Source organism: Prionailurus bengalensis, chromosome C2 (genome assembly GCF_016509475.1).
Source record: "Prionailurus bengalensis isolate Pbe53 chromosome C2, Fcat_Pben_1.1_paternal_pri, whole genome shotgun sequence".
Taxonomy (NCBI): domain Eukaryota; kingdom Metazoa; phylum Chordata; class Mammalia; order Carnivora; family Felidae; genus Prionailurus; species Prionailurus bengalensis.
The window spans coordinates 68499587-68520806 of NC_057350.1; the positions used below are offsets into that span (position 1 = coordinate 68499587).

The 21220-nt window shown below is 40.7% G+C and overlaps 1 protein-coding gene across 2 annotated transcripts in view; it reads right to left on the bottom strand.

Annotated features, from left to right (window-relative positions):
* The window catches only part of PARP9 (poly(ADP-ribose) polymerase family member 9), a 35168-nt gene that overhangs the window by 7487 nt on the left and 6461 nt on the right, over nt 1-21220 (bottom strand). For both annotated transcript variants that reach the window (XM_043594320.1, XM_043594321.1), the window contains exons 4-9: nt 20047-20894; nt 16203-16430; nt 13873-14091; nt 8980-9040; nt 4668-5048; nt 454-590 (exon numbers count right to left, since the gene is read on the bottom strand). In XM_043594320.1, the coding sequence (XP_043450255.1) occupies nt 454-590; nt 4668-5048; nt 8980-9040; nt 13873-14091; nt 16203-16430; nt 20047-20894 (1874 nt within the window). The remainder of the gene's footprint in view (nt 1-453; nt 591-4667; nt 5049-8979; nt 9041-13872; nt 14092-16202; nt 16431-20046; nt 20895-21220) is intronic.

The window sequence follows — 21220 nt, forward strand, 5'->3', positions numbered from 1 at the left end:
CCCAACCCTCTCCTACTTTGACTGCTGTCTCTTCAAAACTCCCTGTCCCTTCTTTGATAAATCCATTTAATAAAAATTCACTGAGCACTCACTATGTGCCAAGAAGTGGTAACGAATTGGTCAACAGTGTATACACATTCTTGGCCTTCTTAAGAGCCCACAGTTTAATGAGAGGTAAAAATAGGTAAACAATTATAATACAGTGTGGTATATGCTATTCCATTTCTTTCACTTTGCTTCAAGATAGGCAGATAACTTTCCCCCAAATCTTCATCGGTGCTTCTGTATATCCTGACATCATTTATACCTCCTGGTGCCCATCCCTGCCCCACTTTCAGTCTTAATCCCAGGGTTCCAGGTCAATGAGCAGCTGGCTTAGAGTCATCAGCAGGTGAATTCATCTTTTGGTTATAGACCCACGACAGGTCAAACCCTTCCCTTGATTAAGTATACCTTTATAACCTGCAAACCACAGCTTTCAAACTGTTTCTTCTGATTCTGAATTTCCTCAGTTGAAAGCTTTAGGCATTTCAGAAATGTATTCCTTTTCATTTCATCCTGGTTTTTTGGTTGCCAATCAGTCCATTGCCCTAAAAACGAGTAACACAAAACTTGGTCTCAATACTCTGTGAGATGAAAAAGGTTTGTAAAGAAATGCAATGAAACAAATTATAGATGTTTAAAGGAATAGATTAGCCATTTTACACTGTATGCCTTACATGTTTAGGCATGCAAGGAGAGTATCATATAATGAGAAGTCATAGGATAAGAGAGGGGGCTAATAAATTTGTCCTCACATGATTTGGATTATGAGGCTGAGGGGGTGAGAGAAAAAAGAGCATTAGTATATACTTCCCCCATCGATGTTGTAATGATGATATAGAATTGTGTTGCCAATAGGTAATGTTTATATTTCTAGCCAGGATGCTCATCAACAAAAAGATACAGGCATAACAAAACATTAAGGAATGACGAAAAACAGTATGACATTAACATAACTTCAAGATTCTCAAAAAGATTTCATATCTCAACCTCATTTGAGCATTTTAACACCACCACTGAAATAATTATAATTAACACACTTTTACAACGAAGGAAATTGAAACCCAGAGAAGTGACTTGCCCGATATCACATACCTAATAGGTACATACCCAGGAGTATAAACCTGGCTTTCATCAGTGCTTTCTGTAAGTGGCAAGGCAGAATATTTGGTACATGTATCACTCATATGCCACCCAACCACAAAGAGTAAAATTTGGAGATTCAGAGTCTATGGTGTCCTGTCTTTCCTCCCTTCCTTCCTTTTTTCCTTTTTTTCTTCCTTTGTGCCTTCTCCCTTAACTTTCCTTCGTTCCTTCCTTTTTAAATTCAAGGGACAACCTGTTATTGCCCAGCAACTCCTTATTGGACAAAATACACAGGTGGACAAATGGACCCCACCACCACTACCAAAAAGACTTCTTTTCTTTCAGTTTATTTTCAGTTTGATGTAAACCCAAGTATACAAAAATGACAAAATTCCCAGCACATTATTTAATTGGGTGGTCTCAATTTAACCACAAAAAAGCAGATAATAAATCCTAAGAAAGTCACTAGAGGGGCCAAGTTGTAAATCTGGAAAGCAGGAAGGACAACATTCATAGCAGAGAAACTCCAAACCCAGGAAATTTCTAAGGAAGAGACTGTAAATTAAATCTCAAGAGCAATAGCTGACATTAATAAAGTATAGTAATAGAATTCAGTTCACTTGAGTTCAGCAACTCATTTACTGAGCTCCTATTATATGCCTGGCCCTGGGTTGGGCACCGAAGAAGCACTCACTAGGAAGGATTTAAAAAGCAGCATAAAAGAGGAAATCCCTAACTTCTATTATTTAAATTTTATTGTTCTGACGGATAGTTGATGTTTCTTGTAGTAATAACTCATTGAAAATGTATCCATTTTGTTAATGAAGGTCTTAATCTGATTAAGAGAGGGTGAGTCTGTAGGAAACTCTGAAACACTGCTGTGGAATACTATGCTTAGTCATCACCTATCAAAAATGCCACCTTGCACCAGAACATGAGACTCACATGACTAAATTGCCAACTGCTGGGAGAGTGGATCAACCTTATGAATCCAGTTAGTTTAAAGTAATGTCACAAGTTTTATAGGCCAGTGTTTTTTTTGCCTCTTGTTCTCTTGGAAAGTATCAGAGTCAATTTAAATATCCACAGTCATTACAATTCAAACTAAGTAGAAATTAAAATCTTTGGTCTTATCCTTGTGTATTATTTTTGTGCATGTTCTTTGACACTGGTTTTTCTGGGGAATGTGGATAAAACACTTATTGTATACTCCCACTCACTTTGACCACATCTGCCTGAATTATTTTTACAAACACAAGTGAAAATAAGGTGCCCTTTAAAATTTCACATATGAATTTTTGCACCAAACCCATCAACATCACAGTGATCTTTCTACAATACAAGTCTGACCTTATTTTTGCTTAAAATCCTTCAAGGCTCCCCATTTGTTCAAGAAAAACTCTGAACTCTTCCATGTGATTTATAAAGTCTTTCATAATCTAGACCCTGCTATGGTCTGATTGCTTGAAAAGTTTCTTTACCTTACTAATTTCTACTTATTCTTTTTTTTCTTTTTTTTAGAGAGAAAGAGAGAGAGAGACAGCAAGCAGAGAAGGGGCAGAGGGAGAAGAGAGAAAAATCTCAAGCACACTCCACGTCTAGTGCAGAGCCCAAAGCAGGGCTTGAACTCATGACCATGAGATCTCGGCCTGAGCCGAAATCAAGAGCAGCACACTCAATTGACTAAGACACCCAGGAACCTCTCTACTTATTCTTCATTCTCCATTTATGACACCTTCTCTGAGAAGCCTTCCCTTGACCTCCCAAGTCTGGTCTAAGTGCCTAAATTGGTATCCTGAGACCAATTTCAAAGTCTCTGTGTGTAGGAGGGTTTCCCATATGTACAACCAAGCAATTCTGCTATTGTCTATCCAAAGATAGCATCAGATTCCACAGGTTAGGGGTTCAGTCCTACAAGACTGCTCTTCAACACACACATACTTCAGACACCAGTCAAAAGCCAGGTTGTCACCTGTGCTTCTGACTGACTAGCTACAAACTAGAGATTCCAATGACCTTCTCTGTGGATTTCAGGCACTATTTGCAAGTCCAGGTTGTTACCTGTACTTTTGACCAGCTGGTCAAAACATCTCCTCCTCAGGTTCAATTAATTTGCTAGAGCAGCTCAGAGGAACATTTTACGTACTAGATTACTGGTTTATTATACAGGGATATTATTCAGGAACAGCCAGACAGAAAAGATGCATAAGGCAAGGAAGGAATGGGGACAGGGTGCAGAGCTCCCATGCTCTCTCCTAGCAAGCCACTCTCCCTACATGCAACTTATATGCACTAAAACTCTCTACGTGCTCACTGACCTGGCAGTTCTCTGAACCTGTCCTTCTGGGTTTTTACTGAGGTCCATACATAGCCGTGGCTGATTAAATCATTGGTCAATGGCAACTGATTCAACCTCCAGCCCCCTCCCTGGAGGTTGGGTGGGGGAACACTGAAAGTTCCAATCCTCCAACCACAGGGTTTGGTGTCCTAGTGACCAGTCCCCGTTCTTAGGGGCTTTCCAGAGTCACCTCTTTAACATAACAAAATACATCTTTATCACTCTCAACACTTAGGAAATCCAAGGGCTTTGAGAGTTGTAAGCCAGAAATGTTGACGAAGACCAAATGTATATATATGACCATATATTTTGGTCATCTGAATGACCAAACATATCTTATAAATCGCAATATCACAGTGCCTCTCCGAGATGCTCCCAGAGCACTTTAACCCTCCTCTTTCATAACTAACCTGCTTGCTTCTCAGTATCCTTACTTGGATTTTGAGTGGAAACAGCGTCCATCTTATCACCGTATCCCCAGCACCCAGCACAATGCTTGGCACATACCATAGACACAATATACATTAATCAAATAAATAAATGAAATAAGTCTCTGTTTCTCAAGGTGGCATTTTCAATGGTATAATTTCTTAGCTCTAGGGCTATGTTAAAAGGATATCTCCGAACCCAAATTCCCAGTCATCATGATGAATTTTGCCCCGCTGCATGGGAGATACTTGAGTGTACTTCACAGTAAGAATGAATAATTTATTTTGGTGAGAGAGCTCAAAGTAATTTTAGGGTTCCTAATGCTGCTAGCAACAAATACATAAATGCAATAGAACTCAAAGAAATTAATTAATCAAGTGTAATGTGTCTGTCTAAATTTGAACATTCCATTTGTAGAATTAAGGATGCACTTTTTTCCCCAGAGCCTGGGCTTATGTTATCCTAGGCTTTTAACTGCTAGGCATTTAACTGCTTCTTAGGCAATCCATTTCATCATAAGTAAATCCAATCACTCATGTACGTGTGCGTGTGTGTGTGTGTGTGTGTGTGTGTGTGTGTTGATTTTCTAATTAACCTTGCTGGTAGAAAGAGAGCCAAAAAACTTATAAAAGTTTATGGCTTAACACAGAACCAGCATGGTTTGTTCTCTCTCCCATGCTATATCTTACCCACATATATACAGGCGCACTCACACCCATAAGAAGGAACAGTTGGGAGAGCCGACTTTTCAACTCAATTGGAAGTTACTCACCTGACAAGCTCCAAAGGGCTAGCTCCTTTTTTCTTGCCATTTCCTCTTGAACTTCACACAGCATATGTTCAATGTTCATAACCACCTCAACGAGGCTAGCCTGGGCTCCTTTAATCTCTAAAATTACCTTTTCCAGACTGATAATCTCTGAGATAGAGACCCTTAAATTATTCTGAAGCTGAGTCAAAATGTCATGTTCCCTTTTTCCAAGGTAGAGTATATGATAATTCTCAATGATGTGGTGGTCCTGGAGGGTCAGTATCCTTCGGATCCACGCTTGGGCCTCCTTCATCTTTTCCATGTTGCATCCCATCAGGCTGATGGCAGGAGATTTACTTTTGAGCCCATTTTCTCTTTTCTCCTCTCTGGTCAACTGGGGGACTGAAAAGACTATCATGAACAACCACAGAAGGCAGGTGGGCTTTAAACCGGAGCAGAACAAAACACCAATGCCAATATTTGCCCCGAGGATATCGTGACCACTGCCAGCAGCAGCAACTTCAATTAAGTGCCTAGCTCTGAGAGCTGTGTTGGATACAAAGGAAATCTAAATGTGTGGTTTACAGTCTCCTTGAGAACGGTGGAGCCTGTAAGGGGTTGGCTCTCTCATGTCTTGCTGCTGCTCTGTTGCATTTGTCAATTCACAGGTGAGTTCACCTTGATATCACCCTGGATGTTAACCAACTATTATAGACATACATGCAGTTTGGATTCCATATCACCGCAATAAAATGAATACTGCAATAAAGTGAGTCGAATGAATTTTTTGGTTTCCCAGTGCAGATAAAAGTTATGTTTACACTATACTTTAGTGTATTAAGTGTGCATTATGTTTATAAACCAATGTAAATATCTTAATTAAAAAACACTTTGTTGCTAAAAAATGCTAACCATCATCTGAGCTTCCAGTGAGTCATAATCACTGATCACAGATGACCATAACAAACATAATAATAGTGAAAAAGTTTGAAATACTGTGAGAATCACCAAAATGTCCTATAGAGACACAAAGTGAGCAAATGCTGTTGGAAAAATGGCACCAACTGACTTGCCCGATGCAGGGTTACCACAAATCTTCAATTTGTAAAAAAAAAAAAAAAGCAGTATCTGTGAAGCTCAATAAAATGAGGTAAGCCTTTATTTTCTGCTGACTGGGAGTTTCCTTAACCTCTTGCTACTACCGAGTTTGAAATCAAACATCTCTGAAAGCCATAGAACTTAAAGAGTGAAAATTCTTTTTGAACAATATGAGTGAGTATTTCTGATTGTAAAAATAGTACATTTATTTTTGAAAAATTAGAAAGTTACCCAAGTATAATGAAAGGAAGAACTACTCATAATTCTACTACCTGGGATTCCTTTTTATATATCACCTGTATGGAAAAGGACATGTTATACCTCCACAGAATCTGGAGCTTAGCACTTCCTATTGCTTGACATGGTATATCCCAGCAGAAAAGATAATGGAACTTTATTCCAACCCATGTGGAATAAAGGGGGTACCCATGTGTACCCCTCTCTAAAACCCCCCTCCATAACAAGCAAAGATATATATAAAGAAGAATCTCTTAGATGGATTAGAGTGACCCTGAACCCAAACTGAAAAAAAAAAAAAAAAACAACTCAGGGGGCAATGGACTGAGAAGAAATTGATAGGTGAGGCAGTATCTAGGATGCATAAAGAATTCTCTCAAATTATCAAGAAAAAGAAAGAACCTAGTAGCCAGCCAGGCAAAAGATTTCACAAAAAAGGAAACACAAAGGGCCCCTATATGTGTGAAAAGATGCTCATCTTCACTGGTAATCAGGGATATGAAAAATTACCCACCAGGTTGGCAAAAATTCATAAGCCTGACAATACCAAGTTTGTGGAAGGATATAGAGCAGGGGCTCCTGTATATATTCGTGACGGATGTAAAACTGGAACAACCACTCCTATAATTATATCTTGCAAAGAAATTCTTGCATGTGTGTATCAGGAGATATGTACAAGAAAGTTCACATTCTCATTCGTAACAGCAAAAAACTAGAAATGACTCAATTGCTCTTCAACAATGGAATATTATTATAGCAATAAAAAGGAGTGAACTTCAGCTATTCAGAAGAATCTCAAAAACGTATTTTGAAAGGTAAAAGTAAATTGAGCACTTACCATGTTCTAGGCATTGCTCTAAGTGCTTCATATAAATTATTTTGTTCACTCCTAACAACCTACAGGATAGGGGAGGCTGCTATTAACAGCCCCCTCTTACAAATGAGGAAACTTATTCAGAGTTATTAAGTAACTTGCCCATGGCTATAGGACTAGTAAGTGGTGGTCATGGAGCTAGTAGGTGTGGGCAGTCTGCCTCCCCAGGAGTGATCCCAGGTTAGTAGCGGTAATTAGCTTCTTTTACCTTTACATAACAGTTGGGTGGTACCAGGAACTATGAAATAGTACCAAGACAGACCTAGAAGTAAGAGAGGGAGGGTGGCTTCCTTTGAATAAAAATAAAATCCAATGTCTTAGACTAAAGAAGTGACAAGAGTTCTTAAATTGGAGGCATAGGAGCTTGTCTGTTTGTTTTTAACCCTTGTTCTGCCTGGGAGCTTATATTACTTTTTAGGAGAAAATAGAAGTAATACATGGTGATATTTCATTTATTCATCACTACCAGAAAAAAAAAGAATTGTTCTTCTGGGTAACTACTGGTTCAGATCACTAAGGGATACTCTTCTAGCACCAAAACACATTAGTTATTTATTAGCTAAATTATTTATTTAATTACTTAAATATTTCTAATGAAAACACATATCCCTGCCTTTCTTGTTTAACTTTTCCTTGATAACCTGAGATCATCACCATTAACCCATTTTAAATGTCAATTATTGTCCTGTGCTATCATAATTCTTTTATAGTTGCCCTCAAAAATTACTGAAATAACTGGTAACCTCTGGCCCTACTATTCAGGCTAACGACATAGAGACATTTGTATGTTCCTTTTCCATATTATCCTCATCTAAGACTCCTAGCTACCTTTCCTAGATTCAGTGAAGTTCCCCATATATGCACTGCATTTATTTGCTTCTGTGGGTTTTCTTCACCTCGGGTGCCCAACCCCACCAGCTCTTGCCATTGAAAATCTGCCATCCTCAAAGCCTAACTTAGATCCACCTGTCCGAGAAGTCATTCTTGATCCCTTCCGGTCAGAAGGAATCTCTCCCTCCTCTGGGCCACCTGGGTTGTCTGTCCATCCTCTTGCTCATTATTCCATGGCCTTTATTTAACGCTTTGCATTTACAGAACATTTTTCATACATGATCTCCAATTATCCTCACAAAAGTCTGTCATTATCGTTTTACAGATAAATAAGCAGGTTCCTAAGAGGCACAGCCACAGACCACAGCTCTCCAGCACTGCTGGACCACAGCATATCCATAAGCAAACTCTTCTGTTAAAGGGTGTAAGCAAACCATTGTGACCCTAGTGGGAAATAGCCTGAGAGTTTCTATTGCTGGTTAAATGTCTAGTGTTTTTAAGATTTATAGAATACTGTAGATTAATACTATTTCTAGAATACTGTAGATGTGTACTATTTCCAAAGTATACATCCTAGCTGTCAGAAGGCAATTCTAACTCCATCAACTCAAACTCCACTAAAGAAAAGGAGTTATGAGACAAAGTTAATCTTTCTCTAACACCAACCAGGATTAGTTTAGTCCTGTGATCCCCAAACCTAGTTCAGCAGCAAAATTGACTAGGGGGCCATTGAAAAATATACATGCTTGGCCCAGACCCAGAGCTCCTGAATCAGAATCTACACAGTTGGGGCCTATACATATTTTTGTTTGTTTGTTTGTTTGTTTGTTTAAAGTTTCTGTTATGATCCCAGTGATTACCCAAGTTTGGGTAGCATCAGCTTAATCCATTTATTACTATTTGGTATTACCTAGATGTGTTTTCTAGAATGACTAATGAGTATCTCCATTTAGATGTAACCCCATTCAGAGCAGAAAGAGTAATTGGCTTCGTCATCTTATGAAGGGCAGAACTTTTTCTTAGGGAAAAAGTATAGACAGCTATCTATGAATGGACTACCCACACTGTGGATTACCCACTGTGGCTTAGCTTCTCTCTATTCATATCATGAAACTGGCCTGAGCAAAAATAGAATCATGATCAGATATAAAGCAGGTTGGTGTCCAAGCAGGAGCATAGTGAAATATATTTGGCTTATTTCTTCTTCTCCCTTCCATTAGTTCAGATGATAAAGAAGAGAATGAATTTCTGGTGGGTAGACTCTACTTCTAAGGCTGTGAATTTCGTACTCACCACTGTAATTATTGAAACCCCGTAGCCTGGACTTACTCTTTGCCATTTCAGCACTGAAAGCCTGTAAGAAGAAAAACAGGAGAGTCATAAGTGGGGCTTTCAGCCATTGTCATCAAAATCCCTCCGTCCACCTGCACATACCACACCTGACCTCATCCACTCTGTCAATCCCCATTCCCACTGCCACAAATCTAAAGCAGCCTTTTGGTAAGTGCTAGAGAATAGCAATTCCAGCCCCAAATTATGCAGTACCACAATCTATTAGAATATCTTGGGGAAACAAGAATAGAAAAGCTGGAAAGAAAACCAAAATCTGGTATATCAAAAAAAAAGAATGTGTATTCCAAGGCGAAATATAATCATTCATTCCACAAACACTCATGCTCTGCTTCTTGCATGTTAGACACTGAACTAAAGCTGTGGATGTGTCACTCAAGAAGAGAAACATAGGTAAATGTTCTTATAATTAACAAAACATAAATTCATTTTAAAAAGGTATATGCACACACGTTGTCTGTAGACTGAATAGGTGATCAATTCTTGTAAAGTGCTTAAAACTCTACCTGGCACACAGTAAGCATTCAATGTATGTTAGCTCTTGTTGTAATTATTATTACATAATTCTATAGACAAAAATTTGTGTGTGTTGCCACGCAGATCCTTTAACAGAGTGTCTTTTTTAAAAAACTAATCTCTGCAAGGGTTTGGAGCCACTACCCAGTCTTCCTTATCTAAAGTTGATTCAATTGGCAGTAATTACTTCATTGGAAAGATGGTAAATAATGAGGTAAAGACTAGATTTGGCTTTGCACCTGAACTTTAATCTGTAGGACATTTTCTTCATCAATTATATTTGCAGCTGCTATATCCAGAGCAAAAAGCCCTCAGTCGTACCATATTTAGTACCTGGAGAGGTCATGACAGGGTATTTCCTTTGCATCCCTGTCCAAGGACTTGGAAATAAAACCTGGGATAGCATTATCTGCTGATAAATATAACATCTGTCATGTGTAAAATGAATAAAAAACATCTCTCTCTAGAAGTCATTTTCAATACCAGGATGTGGGGCACCTGGGTGGCTCAGTTGTTGAGCGTCTGACTCTTGATATCAGCTCAGGTCATGATCCCAGGATCTTGGGATCAAGCCCCACGTCTAACTCTGCACTAAGCATGGAGCCTGCTTGAGTTTCTCTCCCTTTCTCTCTTTGCCCCTCTCCCCTGCTCTCTCTCTCTCTCTAAAGTTAAAAAAAAAAAAGTAAGGATGTATTACAGGGTTAGAAACAACTAGGCAAGGCTTTTGAACTAAATGTGAAAGAAAATTGTTACTAAGTCAATGTCAATAACATAGAAAGTATGAATAACAAGCAGATGGTCTGCAAGTGGTTTGGAAAAGTGGACCCAGACAGCAGGAATCTGGCAGATTCAGGGCTGCAGCAACTGTCCGTAGCACCTAACGTGAAGGATGTCAGCAGCATGTCCCTAGAGAAGGTATTCCCTACTCTGAGACATTGTGTCTGGCGCAAAGTAGATATGCTATAAATATTTGTTAAATAGCCAAAGGAACGATGATCCATCGACTTTTATAGATACTCTGTTCCATCCAGTAAACCTTATCATCATGAAATACCGGTAGATACGAGTATTTCAGTCAGCTTGGGAGTCATTTACTCACTGTCATTCATGAACTGGAAATTTCTTAAGTGTGTGAATCTAAGTCACTTTATTGGAAGTTTGGTATTGGTTGATCTTCTTGAGTCAGGTCAAGTCTAAATGTCTGACAAATCCATTCTCTAGAATGCAGGGACCTTGCCAAAGTAATGCCTCCTATAAGAAACTGTGTAAGTTGCTCTCTGCTCTTTCTGAAAACACACCCCTCATTGAAACGCTTACTTAGGAATAAAATAGGTGCTTATCAGAAGGCCAGAGGTTTCTACATATGTGTATGCACAAGTCATATTCCAACATGGTTATAATATTGACGAAAACCTGAAGGAATGATCAATGTTCAGGGTATAATACAAATTACTGTGTAAGATATTCCTCATTTGAGTCACAAAACTGAAAGATGTATCATCTCTCACGTTATTTTGGTTTTTTTTTTAACTTTTTAAATGTTTATTCATTTCCTGAGGGAAAAAGACAGAGTGCAAGCAGGGGAGGGGCAGAGAGAGAGGGAGACACAGAATCTGAAGTAGACTCCAGGCTCTGAGCTGTCAGCACAGAGCCCGATGCGGGGCTCAAACTCACAAACCGTGAGATCATGACCTGAGCGGAAGTTGGTTGCTTAACCGACTGAGCCACCCAGGTGCCCCTCTCTGTGTTTTTGTTTAGTGGTTAAGAACATATAGGCTTTGGGGCGCCTGGGTGGCTCGGTCGGTTGAGCATCCGACTTCAGCTTGGGTCACGATCTCACGGTTCGTGAGTTCAAGCCCCGTGTCAGGCTCTGGGCTGATGGCTCGGAGCCTGGAGTCAGGCTCTGGGCTGATGGCTCGGAGCCTGGAGCCTGCTTCCGATTCTGTGTCTCCCTCTCTCTCTGCCCCTCCCCCATTCATGCTCTGTCTCTCTCTGTCTCAAAAATAAATAAACATTAAAAAAAAAATTAAAAAAAAAAAAAAGAAGAACATATAGGCTTTGAGGTGAGACAGACCCAGGATGAAATCTTGGTTTGCCACTTGCCTAGCTGTGTGCCTATTAACCTCTTTGTATGTTTTCCCTTTTGTAAAATGGGGGTGACAATTGTGGCTTCATCACAGGATTGAGGAGAGGATAAAATGAGACAGCTTCTCCTTAGCATAATACCTGACTAATGCAATACATGGCAGCTATTTTTATTATTAATCCTTAGGAGAGCCCTCAATTTGTGGTTGACCTCTCTACTTCATTTGAACCGCCATGCACATTCTTGTTTGTGTATTGAAGAGAATGAACCTTCTTTTCTAACTGCAGTTAATTCCCCTTGTAGGGCTATGATACTTAATGAGCAATTCAGGGATATGGCTGGGGCATTTATCTGGGCCCACTGATAGTGCTCTGCTTTTAGGGGGAATTTCATTTAAAAGACAGGATGATTCATTTTGCCTGGAAGGCAGGCTACTTGGCTGGGTAACTCTCCGCCACCTTGCAGGTCAGCTGTGGATGAGACACAGTGGTATACTAGAGCTGGCTGACATCGGCTCACAAGAGCTCACTGAACATCTCTTCCCAACTCCACCTTCAGTGATCTCACATTCAGAGCTTGAAGTCGGCAACGAATATCAGCAAATGCTACAAACCTCCCTGTGTCTAGTCAGGCAGCAAAAGAAATAAGAACATTTACATTTGTTCCAGGAAAGAGCAAGCTAGAATAAGAATAAGTTCGTTTTCTTGTAGGGAGAGATAAAATGGCAACCACCCACATGGAGACAGGCTGGGAGGTGGAAGAGTGAGCAGTCAGAGGACTAGTGTTTGGAGCCACTCTCCCTGCCAGAACTGAGCAAGGCCCTTTCTACCCAAAGCCCAGACACACGCCTGGGAAGTTGCACTAGCACTTGGATGTTTCTATTGGCAGAATCAAAAACATGTCTTGAAAACCTATTTTAAGTTTCTGTATCTTATTTCACTTCCTTTTTTATTCTTCCTTAACATCATGACAGTCCCTTCTCAAAGTGCCAGCTAAGCGAAAATAAAGCACAGAGACGGTACTTTAAAGGCAGAACAGCACAGCACTATATACTAATTATGCTGACTATATCAGGGAACTTTTCACAGGTTAGAAACTCAGCTTAATCTGGCCACTCTAAAACAAAAAGCTGAGCTGAAGTGAAAACAAAGGAAGCTGGACACACAGATCTCTGCACTCAGATACATGGACACACTCTCCTACACACACATCCCTCCCTTTTGCATCAGAACACAACCAACTTCCCTCTGAGGTCATCTACATAGAACTTAAGAAACAACAGATTGAATTTGGGGACAGTACCAAGGACATGGCAAAAGCTGCCAAATATATCTGTGCCATGAAAGAATTTATAATCTAATTGGGGAAAAAAGATAGCAAACGAGTCATTTAATTTAGTATACAGTTCAGCATTCAGTGTGTCACAGCTCCTTACAGCTGATACAACAACAGCTGACCTTCATGAAGGACTTATCTGTATGCCAAGTACCGTTCTAAGTGTCTTATGTGTATACGCTCATTTAATGCTCACAACAGCTCCCTACGAGGGTAGTTATTATTCCCACTTTATTTTACTTTTTTTTTTTTTCAAATAAACTCTACGCCCAGTTCTACAGACTCAAACTCATGACCCCAAGATCAAGAGTCTCATGCTCTACCAACTAAGCCAGCCAGGTGCCCCTATTATCCCACTTTAAAGATAAGGAAATTGAGGCACAGAAAAGCAAATTAACTTGCCCAAAGAAGTTGATTGGAGAGAAGAAGATAGAATTTGTTTTAAATATGTTGGATTTAAGATGACAATCAGATAACCAAATGGAAATGAGAGAGGCTTAGGTGTACAGGTCTGAAGGTGACTCAGAAGACAGGACTTTGCAGAAGTTATGGTAGAAGTTGTAAGAATACTTGTGTTCTTGTAGGGAGAGAGAAGAGAGAGGAGCAGAGGACCTCATACTAAAACTAGAAACTTGCTTACCTTTAAGGAGCAGAGGGAAGAATAAATTCCAACAAAGGAAAAAGAGGGAAGTTAGGTAGCAGTGAAAAGATGGCTTCTATAATGACATTCTTTACTAGGTCAGAGGTGGGCAATTTACAAAAATTAAATTCACCAAGTTAGAATACCACCATGTTGTACAGGTGCTTAGCTCATGTCTTCACAGGAGATACTAAACAGATGTTACTGAGTGAATGAATGAATGAACAAACTACAAGACATTTCTAAGATATTAACTTACATTATAGACCTCCAGTTCTTCTGGAAAGATCACAAACTTTACGGTTAATTGTTTTTTCAAATGGCATTTGGCAAACTTTAAAACTTCATTAAACATAATCTTAGCTGCTATATTCATCCATATACCAATGCTTCCAGTCCCAAGGGCAGGAAAGGAAATGGAAGTGTTATTTAATTCAAGGCATTTCTGCAAACATTCATTCACTGCCATTCCCAGTGTCTGTAGGAAAAACAGATCAGCCTTTGAGTCAAAATAAAATTTCACTTACCCCTTGATTCCCCCATATTTTACAATGCCAACCTCCCACTCTCCCTCAGGATCATGCCCATGCCTCCTCAGAGAGCAGGAAAGGCCCTACTCCATGGGGAACCTATTGCAGCCATAAGGTTAGATGATGATGAGATGATGAGAGGTTAGATGATGAGAAATAATTAAGGGTCTGTTTTATCCTCTTCAGGACATTTGGGCACCGTGATTTCTCCCAGTTAATGTAGCCTTGCCCATCTCCCCAGGTCAGGTCAGAGAGCCAAACATCAGTTTATCCCCACTTACCTGCCACTTCCAGGTCAAAACAAAGAGCTCTTGGAAGTTTAATAAAGGAGACAGAGGGTAAAAGAAGCAAGCAGCTTTATCCAGAGTCTTTAAGATATGTCCTAATGTCCTATGTGATTTCTCCTCAAGAAGTGCTAATATATTGGGCACATTTAAACTTTCCATCAACGTTTCAACATCCAGACTGAATACGAGTACAGGAAGGTTGTCTGTGGAAGAGCCTCAGAAAACTGAGGGGTAGAGAGTGACTGGAGAACCAGTTTGGGTTTAGAGGGCTCTTAGTCAAAGGACCAGAAATGGTGACAAAATAAAGTCAGAGAAGGGGACTGTTTGCCTTTCTCCACATCTGAGGGGGTACCCCCTACTCTTTAAATTTTATTTATTTATTTATTTATTTTAATTTTTTTTTTCAACGTTTATTTATTTTTGGGACAGAGAGAGACAGAGCATGAACGGGGGAGGGGCAGAGGGAGACACAGAATCGGAGACAGGCTCCAGGCTCTGAGCCATCAGCCCAGAGCCTGACGCAGGGCTCAAACTCACGGACCGCAAGATCGTGACCTGGCTGAAGTTGGATTCTTAACCGACTGCGCCACCCAGGCGCCCCTATTTATTTATTTATTTATTTAGAGAGCAGGGGAGGGGCAGAGAGAGAGATGGAGAGAAAGAATACCAAGCAGGTTCCACACTATCAGCACAGAGCCCAATGTGGGGTTCAAACCTACAAACCATGAGATCATGACCTGGGCTGAAATCAAGAGTTGGATGCTCTGGAGTGCCTGGGTGGCTCAGTCAGTTGAGCGTCGGACTTGGGCTCAGATCATGATCTCGCAGTTCGTGAGTCCAGCCCTGCACTGGGCTCTGTGCTGACAGCTCAGAGCCTAGAGCCTGTTTCGGATTCTGTGTCTCCCTCTCTCTGTCCATTCCCTGCTCATACTCTGTCTCCCTCTATCTCTCAAAAATGAATAAATGTTAAAAAAAAATTTTTTTTTAATTAAAAAAAAAAAGAGTTGGATGCTCAACCAATTGAGCCACCCAGGCACCCCATCCCCCTACTCTTTAATGTGTACATTGTATGTGCCTCAGGTGAAGAGCTGGCCAGAAAGCCAATCTCTCTCTACCGCAGGCATAGGTGGGAAGATACCTTAGGTAATAGATTTACCTGGAATAATGCTGGAAGGGAAATCCCAGATCCTTCTGGCATTTAACAGATGGAGGGAAATATGGAAAGGCTGAATTCCAGGCCCTCTTAGGAAAAGGCCGACAGGGTCATGGTGTGGTGAGGTGAGTGGGTGTGTAGACTGAAGGAGCCCTGCTCTTCCCATGTCTCTTTGCTCACTTACAATCTAGACATGGGTTATGTAATATTTTAAATTAAACTTTTCTTTTAATTTTTTTAATGTTTATTTATTTTTGAGAGAGACAGAGACAGAGAGACAGAGCATGAGCAGGGGAGGGGCAGAGACAGAAGGAGACACAGAATCCAAAGCAGGCTCCAGGCTCTGAGCTGTCAGCACAGAGTCCAAGGTGGGGCCCGAACCCATGAACCGTGAGATCATGACCTGAGCCAAAGTCGGATGCTTAACCAACTGAGCCACCCAGGCGTCCCTTAAACTTCTTAAGATAACTTGTGACAACACCTTTTCCATATTTCAGGGTGGTAGAAAATGAGGACTATCCCACTTAACAACGTTTCATAAATGTAATGACATGATGGAAATCCAGAAAGACTACACAGACTATGGAACTATGTAAAGAGAAACTTATTTTGCACTTACTGTTGTCAGTTTGGGGTATCTTAAATGCCATAACACATGGTATACATATTGACAGGACAATTTAAATCCTTTTGTGATCAGTACCAACTGAGACTCTTGAGGTATCTCAGTAATTTTTTGGTTAAATTCCAATTCTATTTCTTCTCCTGCTTGTTGTAGAATTGATGTCGACACAGGTCCGAACTTAAGACCATACAGTGGATTTACAGAATTAACAATTACATCTGTCTGAAAAGAAAAAAAAATGGACAGGAATCTTTGTTAAATTACTCTTTCTTAAATCTTTATTTTGCTGAGGAGCTTTTAAAAATACTGTTGAAGACCCTAAATTCACAAAATATCATTTGACAGTGGATAGAAACTCTTAAGTCCAAAGAATGACCATTTGATTGCCATGAGTCCATTTGTCCGATTCAGAAATTAGGTAAAATGTATAAATGATACAATTTTTATTGCAAACATCTGTCAGCTCCTTGCTGCCTTATACCCCCTATATTCCAAGATTCTAAGCATCTCCTGTGATTTGCTTTAACCTTTATCAAGAAATGGTTTCATTCCCTGCCCCATTTTACTATTTTTGTGTGAAGTCTGTTTTGTTTTACAGAGAGTAGAAATAAAATTTCTCAGCAAATTTCTACCTCCTGATGTTTTTATTTATATTTTTAAAATTTTTTAATGTTTATTTATTTTTGAGAGAGACAGAGTGTGAGTGGGGGAGGGGCAGAGAGAGAGAGAGAGGGAGACACAGAATCTGAAGCAGGCTCCAGGCTAGCAGCAAAGCTGGAACTCACAAACCTGTGACATCATAATTTAAACCCAAATTGGCCACTTAACTGACTGAGCCACCCAGACGCCCCTTGATGTTTTTTATTTTTAAGGTAAGCAGTACATGGTTAAAGAAAGTACAAATGAGTTGAAAAGAGTCTTCAGTGGAACTAGGCCTCCCTCGTGCTGGGTTCCCTGGATGCCTCACTCACCCACCTGTCCTACAGGCAACTGCTCTTACCAGTTCTTCGTCTGTCCTTTCAGCAATGAGCTGCACATACACATGGGCTGTATTTTCAGTAAAATCACCTCCTAGGCAGCCCTGAGAGCTGTGTGACAGGGGGTGGTGGCCTTATTTCCCCTCATGCTCAAATCCTCCTAAATCATCCTGATGGCTTTGGCCCCCTTTGCGGGCAACCCAGGTACTTTTCATGGATGTTAATGAATGCTTCGCTTTGAAAGTGCGATCGGAATTTCCAATCTGGGGGCACTGGAACCCTTTAAAAATTTTATAGTTCTTGGGGCGCTTTGGTGGCTCAGTCAGTTAAGCGTCTGACTTCGGCTCAGGTCATGATCTCACAGCTTGTGGGTTCGAGCCCCAAGTCAGGCTCTGTGCTGACAGCTCAGAGCCTAGAGCCTGCTTCGGATTCTGTGTCTCCCTCTCTCTCTCTGCCCCTCCCCAACTCACACTCTGTCTCTCTCTCTCAAAAAATAAATAAAACATCAAAAAAAAATTTTTTTTTTAATTTTACAGTTCTTAATAGTGGTGGCAATAAGTAAATAGAATAAAATTTTAAGGTCCTTAATGGTGCTGTTAGTAAGTAAATAGAATAAAATTTTACTTTTATAAAAATAAAAGTAAACTGAAAGGGGTAAGTTATTCAACTAGGATATCTCCACTTTAATTTTAAAAAAGTTTTTTTTAATGTTTATTTATTTGTGAAAGACAGAGAGACAGAGTGTGAGCAGGGGAGAGGCAGAGAGCAAGGGAGACACAGAATCCGAAGCAGGCTCCAGGCTCCCAGCTGTCAGCACAGAGCCTGACACAGGGCTTAAACTCATGAACCGTGAGATCATGACCTGAGCTGAAGTCAAACGCTTAACCGACTGAGCCACCCAGGCGCCCCTCCACTTTAATTTTAAAGTGGCATATTAATGGGGCACCTGGGTGGCTCAGTCGGTTAGGCATGTGACTCTCAGTTCCAGTTCAGGTCATGATCTCACCGTTTCGTGAGTTCAAGCCCTGCGTCGGGCTCTGCATGATAATCGGAGCCTGCTTGGGTTTCTCTCTTTCTCTCCCCCTCGCGCTCTCTGCCCCTCCCCTGCTCACACTGTCTCTGTCTCTCTCAAAATAAATAAACTTAAAAAAATTTTTTTAAGTGGCATATTAATGACTTATTGAATAAATGTTTCATCTTGTGGGGTGGGTCCCTTCAGTCCTCTTCTCTAATTGTCTTGCTGGCGATTTGGGGTATTTTCTCACTTATGATTAAGTCTATTTGATTGTGGCCATAGGAGAAACTTAAGTGTGACATCACTGGTCAGAAATAAAAAGAATATAGCCTTATATTCTTTCTCTTCCTCTTCCCTGCTGCCCCTTAACTTTTTCATCAATAATTTGCTGAACACCTAGATGCATGCATGCCCAGACTGGGCCCTGGGGCCACAGAGATGAACAAGTCATGATCCCCATCCTTAAGGTGCTCTGCCCAACAGGGGAGCTTCACTAACCCAGAAATATCCAGGTTCATGGTTACCCTGATTCTCTCTCCTCTTTGCCAGGGCCCTCACTTTTGTGCCCAAGGAGCCCTGGCTAAATGCTAAGTTTCCCTCTGTATTCTCCACAACCCCTGACACAGAGCAGTATACTAAGTATACAACTTACAGCTTCACCCAGATCTCCTGACTGGTCCTGACCAGTCCTGACTTGTCTCGTCCATTATTTTCAGTCTGTCACCACTTCTGTGTCTCTCTGATCAAGTCATTCTAAGCAGCCAGGCTGCCACTCTCATCAGTTCATACCCATCATAACTTGAGATCAAATTCAAAACCCATGTGTCCTGAAGTAATCTTTCTTGGTCTACTACATTCTTGTCACAAATTTACATACTCTTAAATACTGAGAATTTATTTTGTATTAAGACTTTTTTGTTTAATAGTGATAGGTTGCTTCAGAAATGTTCAGATGGTTTGTTTCCCCAATGGGATTTTTCAAATAGAGAATTTTTTTCTTAGATAAAAAGAGGATAATAGGGGCGCCTGGGTGACTCAGTCTGTTAAGCATCTGACTCTCGATATGCGTTCAGGTCCTGATCTCACGGTCGTGAGATTGACCCCCACATCAGGCTCTGTGCTAAGTGTGGAGCCTGCTTATGATTCTCTCTCTCCCTCTCTCTCTGCCCCTTCCCCACTCACACTCTCTCCCCCTCAAAATAAATAAATAAACATTTTTTAAAAGTATAATAGATTTCAAGTTCCTTGGAATCAAAGATTGTTCCATTTCCTCGTGCTACCTAAGAATAATGACAATAATAATCATAAATAGTTACCATGTGCCAAGCTCTACTCTAAACATTTTATGTGTATTGATTCATGCTCTAAGATATAAGTGCTATGATTATTCTCATTTTACAGGTGAGGAGACCCAGGACCAAAAGATAAATGAACTCGATTCAGATCACCCAGTTAGCAAATGGCACAGCTGGCATTCAAATCCAGAGGGACTGTCTCTGAAGTTCATACTCTTAGCCTTAACAAGATGCTTTCTAAACAGCATCTGAAATAGTATGTATTAAGAAAAATACCTGAGTGGTTCATTTGGTTAAGTGTCCAACTCTCAATTTAGGCTTAGGCCATGAACTCATAGCCCATGAATTTGAGCCCAAGTCAGGCTCCACACTGACAGTGCAGAGGCTGCTCAGGATTCTCTCTCTCACTCTCTCTGCCCCTCTCCCATTTGTCCTCCCCATACCTGCCTGTCTCTCTCTCAAAATAAGTAAACAAACATTAAAAAAAAAATACTTGGTAGGTAATCAGGGATCTCCTTTGGCAGGGCAAGAGATCAGAAACAAAGACTTACCTCCTGCTGTTCAATGTAGCCCTGGACAATCTGGAGAGTCAAATTGTTTACAATAATCGTGTTGACAGGTGGGGTGGCTTCTTGATTCACCCGGGATCCTGGCTTGTTCACCCCTAGGATTACTTCTGAAGCATTTTTAAAGGCAACAACAGTAGGGTACTCATTGCTTACCAGGTGAATTTCTTTCAAATTACCAGCCAGTTGCTTCCTTTGGAAATAAAAACTGATAGTTTCCACAATGGTCTGTGTACACAAGTCCAGAGGGAACTGGAAAATCCCAGAGCTCAGGGCTGGAATTGCTACTGTCTCAACGTCTGACTCGGTAAGGGTGACATAATTCAGAATATTTCTAATGGCCTTCTGCAGCTTACAGACACATCTCTGACGATCCTTTGCCACCCACCGGGGCCCAACAGCATGGATAATTAACTTGCAGGGAAGTCTCCCTGCTCTTGTGATAACTATGTTACCAGTTGGTATTTTACCAAATCTGGAAATAAACCTTCGGCTCTCCTCTTGGATTTCAGGGCCTCCAGCATTCACCAGGGCCTGGGCCAGGCCTCCCGCGTGAATAAGTTCTTCATTGGCTGCGTTCACCACAGCATCAACAGTGTGTCTGGTGAGGTCATCCCTCCAAACAGATAACTCCAACCCAGGAATGAGCATTTGTCTGAAGACTTGCAGAGACTCACTGTTACCTTCTGGGGATGGAGAGATGAGGGTACAGATACAGTCAAATTTATTCTGAAGGACTTCACACAGCTGACTCTCATTATTTTTTAAAATTGTGAAGGCATTGTGATCAATGGGAATTTGCCAACCATAGCCTTCTTCAAGAGTGGCAGTCTCTGGAAAAGGAGAGAAAATAAAAAATAAATGAGCAAGGGTTCCTTTGCAAAGGATGTAATTCCATTTCACACCAGGACACTGAGCTTCCCACATGCAAAAGAGATGAACTTCCTCTCGCCCCCTTCCTGGTTCTCCTTTTCAACCAGACATGTAACTAGGCCACAGATATACAAGAGTTGTTCATGAGAGGTCACCTATAAAGTGCTTAGTTTTGTGTCTGGCACACAGTTAGTACTCAGTAAATGGTATGTTACAGTGATGGTGGTGAGAAAACTATGTGCATGGGGACTCCCGAATTCTTAAAATCTATGTAAATACGGTGATT